General features: G+C 42.7%; 1 protein-coding gene across 1 annotated transcript in view; it reads right to left on the bottom strand.

Moving 5' to 3' along the window:
- Positions 1-7,616: 7,616 nt before the first annotated feature.
- The window catches only part of LPXN (leupaxin), a 32,457-nt gene continuing 31,209 nt past the window's right edge, over positions 7,617-8,864 (bottom strand). The window contains exon 9 of the mRNA XM_037521442.2: positions 7,617-8,630. Within this exon, the coding sequence (XP_037377339.1) occupies positions 8,361-8,630 (270 nt within the window). The 3' untranslated portion in view covers positions 7,617-8,360. The remainder of the gene's footprint in view (positions 8,631-8,864) is intronic.

The following is an 8,864-nucleotide window of genomic DNA, read 5'->3' as shown; positions in this document are numbered from 1 at the left end:
GGTAGTAGAGCTGGGTCAAGACACATGTCATAAAGTCTGCCCCATCTTTCAACTAGAGCTTAAAAACATTGGTCCCCAAATGAACCACATACCCCTGCCTGCTCCTGAGAAAATAAATCTACTACTCAACAAGCAGGAATCATTGTATCTTCACTGGCCAAGATCATGGAGGCCAATGTGGATACCATCTCCAAGAGATGGTCACTGAGATAGAGCAGATCACACTTCAGCAAGCAGTGACTCATATTGCTAATGTGAAAATATGATTATTTTTCAGAAGAATGAATGGGCTTACCTCCCAACAGATAATGAGAAAATAAAATTTGAAAGACATCAGCTAAAACAACAGTTCATGTTGCTGTGAATGGCATGAGTTTATCTTTTATGATTGCCAAGTAATATTTTATTGTGTACACACACCACATCTTCTTGATCCAGTCATCTATTTTTGGGCATTTGGGTTGTTTCCCTAGCTTAGCTATTGTAAATAGTGCTGCGATAAACTTAGGGGTGCAAGTGTCTTTTTCAATTAATATTTTTGTGTCCTTTGGGGGAAAAAACAGTTTATGAAATGATTAAATTCCTAATAGATAACAAAATTAGATTTCAGTCCGGAAAAGAGCAGAGTGAAAGAATGGTATTCATCAAATGAAAGGAAACTGCAAAAATGAGGACAGAAATGTGCCCCACAAAATCCTGCTCTCACCCAGGAGGTGCTGAGTTGCTGGTCTCAGAACCGTGCTCAAGTCACACAAGCTTGATGATATTCAACATTCGGCAAGGTCTTTATTATGTGCCTGACAGAAAATGTGATATTTTATCACCAGTGAATATGTAGTTTTTAAAAAGCGTCTTTTTTTTTTTTTTTTGAGACTAAAACTTGGCTACCGATAAGTAGTTTGGGGTTAATTAACAGAGGGACACCACCTCACTGGTGATCAGGAAGGTCAGGAATTACATCTTGACTGCAGTGTTCTTTTAAGTACTGTTAGGGACTGGATTGTGTCCCTACAAAATTCTTATGTTGAAATCCTACTGCCCAGCATGTCTGTGATTGGAGACACAGGGAATTAAGGTTAAGTGAAGTCACAAGCGTGGGACCCTACTCCTGCAGCAAGACTGGCGTTCTTGTAGGAAGAGGAGATCAAGACGTAGACGAACACCAAGGGGAGACTATGGCAAGAAAGTGAGAGAAAGCTCCTCCCTGCAAGCCGAAAAGGAGCCTCAGGCGAAACCAAGCTGCCGACACCTTGAATCTGGGCTTCCAGTGTCCCCAAGTATAGGAACATACATTTGTTATTCATGCAGTATTTGGTTATGGCAGCCAGAGCAATCAAATAGAAGTGATGATGACAACAAGAATTTTCTTGGGCATTTCCTTGAGCTGTGGCTAGATGACAGGTGGAAATCATGGCTGTGGAAGTTTCCTGAACACTTTTCCCATGTTCCCTTAACCGGGTTAGCTGTTTTCTATCTCCGGGAAGCAGCTAACTAGATGGATTTCCTGTGCCATGGAAACCATTTGCTCTTGAGCATTACTTTGTCAATATGTTGCAGCAAAGGAAGATTATGAGCTCAAACTCAGGCTCTTTTTCTAATCTCTCAGCATTTTCAATTCCATAAGCTTTCCTCCTGAGCCTTAAAAAAGATCTCTAAAATCATACAAAGAAGACCAAAAGGCTGCTACAGTTTCAGTCTCCATGGAAATGCTAGCGATGCAAGTTTTGTTGACGTCTTCACATATCTCCTGGACGATTTCCTTAATACCGTTTATGTACGGTTGTGGGTGGTTTACAAAGCCCTTTCTCACTTATTTATCTCGGTTAATCCCCACAGCAAACCTGGGCAGGAAGTATTATTATCCATGCTATGAAATTGATGTTTTAAGATCAACCAAGGTTTAACTAGTTTGTAAGGGGAAGAATCAACATTTGGACTTTGGTTTGTCTTCTGCTAAATCTCAGCCCTAGCTGCTATACCCCAAAACAACACAGACTACAACAGTGATCACATTCCTGCCCCAGTGTCCTCACTTGTCCCTTGAAAACTCATCTCCTTGGCCTTATTTGTGGGATGGGTTTTATATCGTAGGTGTGGAGCCTAAGAGAAAGTGTCCCAGGTAAGAACTAGGCCCATTTTTTTTTAAGATTTTTTATTTATGCATACAAGAGCTGGGGTGCAGGCCAGAGGTGCGGGGAATGAGAGAATTCACCAGAGACAGAGAGGGGAGCAGAACAGGTGGACCTACTGAAATACACTGCTGAGGGGAGCAGCAGGCGAGATAGGAGAGGTCTACTGTGGCATGTGGGTCACTTCCCTGGCCAGATATCAAACTTGTGCTGCAGTAGTTGCGAACACATCATAGTGCTGACACTTAACCTCTTGCGCCACCAGGGAAGCTCCTAGGCCCATTTTTGTTACTGGTGATAGGGTTGTTAAAATGAAGTGATCTTGACCTATTCATAGAGTTGATCATTTCTTATAGAGGTAAAATAATAATAATAACCCTTGCATTTCTCTCTTTTCCTTAATCCTCTTTACTTATTTTTACACTGGCTGGAATGCACCGAGTTTCCTAGAGTTGGGAATATTTTAAGGCTCTGCAAATGAATGGCTTACCACGCATCCAAAGTATTGTGATTATCAGTGATGTGAAGACTATTGCTGTGAACTTTTTCTTTGATGCTCACCCCTTCTTAACTCCCTTAACTTTCGCCTACATCTGTCAGCACTCACAGCTCGTGCCTCCTATTAAACATGACGGGAACTGGGACTTAGGACTTTCTTTGGTCACAACTTGGCCAGCTGGCATTCAGGGCAGAGAAGAAGCAGAGGTGGTTGGGGGTGGTGGGCTTCCCACGTGTTCTATATTAGAGCCCAGAGGTCCTCACGAGTGCTGAATTGGCCTGCGTCTCTTTGCTATCTCACTTCCCACTCTCCTAACTCTTCATCCAAACATCACCTCCTAAATAGACAATTGCACCACTCCTAGTTTTGGGGTCCACCTCTAGGAAAACCAAATTAAGAGACACTCCAGGATAAGTGATAGCTTCGCCAAGCAGGGGATTAAGTGACAGATCCCCTCCCCTTACCTCCACACACCATCACTTTTCTTTCCCTCACAGCGTGGGACAACACAGCCTTCTAGTTTCTCAGGTTCCTCTTTTGCTGGAAGCTCTGGAAATGGCACTTTCCCAACTCACAAATTTCCTTATATATATATATATATATATATATATATCCTCTAATTTTCTTCACACCTATTTCCCTCTCTTTCAAAAGTTTTAGATTATTTTAAGAAAATCCCTCTTTCTCTAAGCTCCTGACTTTCCTTTGAGCCTCCAATATTTCTTAACTCATATCTGGAAATGCAAGAGCATCTGGAGAAGAAAAATATTTTCCAAGTGTTGTTGGACATAATGAAAATCATCCCTCTCAGCCTCCAAAGCCCTGAAAACTGTCCTAAGATGTCCCCTCAGCATCACTATAAATGTCTTCTTCCTCTCCCTCAAACTCTTATAAACCCACTGCTCTTCCAGTACCAACTTTCAGGGCAAATGTAGAGCCAATGCTTTTATAATTTTCCAATTTGTTTTTTCCTTTTTGTTTGCAAATAGGACATCAATATTTTCCAACTATATTTAGCTACAAATACACAGCGTTACAGTAACATTGAAAATTGAATAATTTTCTATGAATAAGCACTAAAGAAAGCAACATGTAGACTATGGATTCTAGCACATATTTGTATCTTCAAAGGATAACACCCGTCACCCCCGCCTCCTCCTTAGCGACATTGAAACACTTCAAATTTATTAATAAATTGGACAGGAAACCAGAAGTTTGTTTTCTAGACACATGAGCTAACTATAGCTGCTTTAGACTTAAAATACAAAGAGTCTTACTGTGTGCTTTCATGTAAAAAGCATCATTTTTGTCTCTTTGATTTGGAGGTCTCATGCAATGCACATTCTGAACCACTACTGGGTTTGTTCATTCATTCACTCATTCATTCACAATTCTTAGGCCTGTGCAAGAAAGAATATGCCTGTTCTTATGACATATTTCAACTCAAATCAGTCTAAACAAAGAAAGAATTTATTTGCTACTTAACTTCTCAGTTTGGGGTTAGCATGCTGATATACTAGGATTGAGTGCACAAAAAAATGTGAAAGAATCTTCCTCCTCATCACTCAGCTCTACTGTTCTCTGTGTTAGCTTCTCTCAGAGGCAGTTTCCTCCTAAGTGATGATGAAGGTATTTCTCAGCAGCAAAGGGTTTTTCTTATCCTCATAGCTAGAATCCCAGCAAAATCTGGAAACCTCATTCCCAGTGAATCCATCAAAAGTCATGGGGAACAATCTGATTGCTCTATTAAGATCACATGCCTGTCCTGAGCCAATATGACTCAACATAGCATAGTGAAGTATAAACGCAGTAAAATCCAAAATCAGATTGCTTCACTTCCTCTGAGTTAAAATTTAAAGCACACAGAGTGCTTTTCGATTTCTTGGCCTGTTCATTCTCAGCTATAGTCATCCCATCAGACCTGTGGTCTGAGATACCCCTCATTGCACTGGGGTAGCCAGCAAAATTGTTATTCCTTGACTACGGTATTTGTTGAGATTTGGTGAGATCCAAGGTAGAAAAGAAGATGGATGGTTTTCCCCAGTGTGCCCCAAAATCTGTGCAATTGTCCAGAATTCCTGGTCTCTGAATCTAATGCCTTCCTGTAGGAAATTAATTTAGCACCATGTGTTTACCTGGCGCTCCCACAGTTGGGGAGTTGCAACCTCCTACAGAAACTGTCTTTTTTTTTGCAGAATAGGTCTGAGATATTGCTGCCGCCAGGGAGGTTATAAAACTGCAACAAGCAGCTCTCAAGTACCAGCCCTTGTTGGGATTTCTTCCTTCTCCAGTCGATCCCTGTAGATTTCCATTTCTCTCTGCGCTCTGAGTTTTCGGCACTTGTATGCCCCCACCCCTCCACCTCCTCCAGTGGTGAGTTTCAACTGGTAACCAGTCCCCGCGGTATTTCTGGGGAAGGCTATGCTCTTTTCACTTCCATATTTCAGTGGATGCAGCCCACACTTCCCTTTCATGGACGTGTTCATACCTTAAACTCTTGCCTCGAAAGAGAGTTGTCACACTTCACCTTTGTTTCAGCTCAAAGACTTCCCTTCTCAGATCCCCATTCTGAAGTTGTTTGATGCCTCTTCATGCTGCGCCCTTGGGGCCCCAGGGGGACCACCAGCCCCTGTCTCTGCAGCTGCCGTCATCCCTGGTTCCTGCTGCTTTTGACATTCTCACACACGCTCCCCACTTGCTTCCCTTCTGTATTACCTTGGAACTCAGAAACATTTTAATACTTTTGCTTTTGAACATATGAATTTGAGTTCCAATATGGCCCTCGTGCATGTACCCAGATTTCCTAAGTATTTACATCTCCTTTACTGGGTCTTTGTGTTTTCAGGATTTTAATCCTGCCTTTAATGCCAGAAATAGTCCATTTTGCTTTAAGCCATGCTGCACAATCCACTCCCTCCCCTCCCTCTCTCCCCCCTCCACCCCCCCTCCCCCGCAAAAATGACTGGTGGGTATGTGCTGCCAGCTAGTCCAGTTGGGATGAATCCCGACTTCTGCAGCAGAGCTAGAGAAAGGCACTCTGTCGGCCTCTACTGGCCATGGGGCCTCCATCCTCCAGCTCCAGGACAAGTACAGACTAGAACTTGTAGGGAAAATAATTGTTTTCTGTATATGTGTACTCGTGTGTGTGTATGTGTGTGTGTGTGTGTGTGTGTGAGAGAGAGAGAGAGAGAGAGAGAGAGAGAGAGAGAGAGAGAGAGAGAATTTCTTTCATTCTCTACTGGATTCCTATATTCCAATTGAGTTCTGTGTTCTGAGCACTTAGATTCTGTCTTGGTGATGGTGAACACAAACACACACACTCACTCACTCACTCACTCATTGGTGGAAAAACCCTGTCCTCTGAGGGTGTCTTTCTTTTTCGGAGTAGAAGATTCTCAGTACCAAAATTAAGCAGAGCGATGATCAGTTTGAGTAATAGTATTTCTGGTTTATTTCAAAGGGGAACTTTTACTTGTGAATGGTTTCCTTATTATTAAAACACTAGTTGAAGGCAGCATTACTTTTTTTTTTTTTTTGCAAAGATTCATCTATTTTGATACAAGAGCTGGGGTACAGGCCAGAGGCGCGAGAGGATGAGAGGATTCATTAGAGACAGAGAGGGGAACAGAACAGGCAGACTGAGGAAATACACCGCTGAGGGGAGCAGCTGGCGAGACAGGAGAGGTCTGCCGTGCCATGTGGGATTCTCGCCAGCCGGCGGGGATCGAACTGGCGCTGCAGAGGCTATGGACAGCTTCACAGCATGGCGCTCAACCAGCTGCGCCATCTGGGAGACCCAGCATCACTTCTTGACAAATAAAACCACTTACATTCCTTGTAAGAAGACTCAAAATTTTCTTAATTACACCTTTGAGACTCTGGCTTTTCTCTGACATTTGAAAATAGATTCTACTGAAATCTCGAAATAGCTAATCCAAAAAACAGCTTTTAGCCCTTGGACATTCTTTCTTAAGGGCTAAAACCCCAGGTTTACTTTGTCAAGTTGCCTAGGCAGCTGCAAATGTGGCAGGTCCACACCTGCCTGATATCACACAGTGAGGACGGTGGCAGAAGCAAGTTCAAAAGCTGAAGACAGATTTTGCTTAGTCTGGGACTCTCAGCTGAACCGGACAGAGGGCCAGATGGTCCCCTTGCTGTGTGGCCTCCCCCAGAGCTTGGACACATTGGAGTTAATTTCCAGTTAATTCTGTAGAATCAACTGTTACTGTGCCCTTTTATCTCTCAAAATCCCTTTCTCGTCCATTCCAACAAAGGATATAGGTGTAACAATGCTTAACCAGAATCACTTAATCCATCTGTTTTCCAGGAAGTTCTTTCCCACTGTCATCTAAAGTTACCAGATTCTGTACCATTTTTTTAAATACTTCCAGTGAAGAGGTTTCCTTTATAACTTTGTTTTTTTTTTAATTTATAACAAGAAATTATTTTTAAGACTGTAGTAAGAAAAGCATAATGTAGATCTTATCTGTCTCTTCTAAGGCTGCGAGACTTCTGAAGTTTACTGGAAATAGGACATGAGAGAGTCCAGCTCTTTAATAACATGATCAGCTTTTCTACAAATGTGCCTTTCTACAAATATTTTGCAGAGGAACAAATAATTGGCAATTTTCCTTTGGGGCTTGGAGCCTTAATCCAAACTGGAAAATGATCAAAGGCTCTTTTACAGCCTCTTTCCTCAGAGATGTACTGGGAACAGTCACTTTCTATGTCTTCATGAGACAGCTGTGAAGTCAAAGAAAATGCATTTTTCATTTTTAAACAACTTTATTAATCTATAACTGATACAAAGAAAACAGAAAATATTTCATAGCAATTTGAAGCACTTGGAGCTAGCTATACATCCACAAGCATGAATCTCCACCTGCCCTGTGGAGATCTTCTTTTTCTCCTTATGCAAACAAAGTGATGAAAACAAAGTGATAAAAACAATTCTTTTAAAATGATTTGATCTGATCATCTTAGTGCAAAAAAAAAAAGAATATGACTATTATGAGCCTAAATTAAAAGTTAAGTTAGTGAGTAGGAATCCATTTCAAATTTATATTTAAAATTTCTTTTGATTTAAAAAAAAGTACCTATTGTGTGGATGTAAATAAAAGACACACAGGTGTGTCATGGGGAGTGCTCAGCATACAACATAGAAGGCCTGTCTCCAAACATGACAATGAGTCACTACTCACTCATTCACTCACTCACTCACACTCACTCATTGGGGGAAAAGCAGTCTTGGAGGGTGAGTATTTCTTTCTTTCTTTTAAAGCAGAGTATTCTTTTTTTTTTAAGATTTATTTATTTATGCATAAAATAACTGGGGTATAGGCCAGAGGTGTGGGGGGTGAGAGGATTCACCAGAGACAGAGCAGGGAGCAGAACAGACATATATACTGAAATACACTGCTGAGGGGAACAGTGGGCGAGACAGGAGAGGTCTGCTGCGCCACGTGGGCAGCTCCCTGGCCGGGGATCGAACTCATGCTGCAGTGGCTGCAGATTACTTCATAGTGTGGTGCTTAACCCCTTGTGCCACTAGGGAGGCCCAGAAAGCTAAAGTTTAGACAACAAGCCTAGTCCCTTAAGCATCTAGAAGAACCTGATTTGTTCCCCTTCACTTGTTTTATTTGCCTGTTGGACAGAAGGTCAGTTATGGCACTTGAGGCCCCATCGCGAGGGTGAGTGAGTGGAGGCTCTGCAGGGCCCAGGTTCAGCTGGGGTTACACTGAGAAGAGCTTAAGGAAGCAGGGCTGACAGTAGGTCTTGTCATTCTGCTCCTTGAAGACGCCCTTCGACAGCTGTGTCAGGCAGAAGGCACACACAAAGTGCTCGGGGTGGTACTTGTAGCCCATGGCACTGATGCAGCGGCCAGTGATGGGCTGCCCGCATCCATGGCAGAGGGTGCCCTGGCGGTGATGATAGTGCAGTTCACAGAAAGGCCGTCCATCCAGTTCAAAGAAGGAGCCAGTAGAAAAACTGCTGAAGCAGTCCTAGGGGAAGAGAGAAGAGAAAGAAAGTCAAGGCAGATGTCAAGAGGTAAGGCCTTTCAGCCTTGAAATCCCTGCCAGGCACCTATCATGTTGCAGGGATTCTCTTGGACCTTCTACACACAGCAGCTAGAACATCCCCCACTTGCAAAATGTACAAGCAAAGGCCCACGCCAGATGCTGGGTTTGGTATTCAGAAAGCTGGCACTGATTCCTCACCCCAAGCTGTGTTCCCTT

Source organism: Talpa occidentalis, unplaced genomic scaffold (genome assembly GCF_014898055.3).
Source record: "Talpa occidentalis isolate TD23 unplaced genomic scaffold, MPIMG_talOcc4v2.1 talOcc4.3, whole genome shotgun sequence".
In the NCBI taxonomy this organism is placed as follows: Eukaryota; Metazoa; Chordata; class Mammalia; order Eulipotyphla; family Talpidae; genus Talpa; species Talpa occidentalis.
Note: the sequence above shows the minus strand (reverse complement) of the source record. Positions and strands in the feature narration are given on the sequence as shown.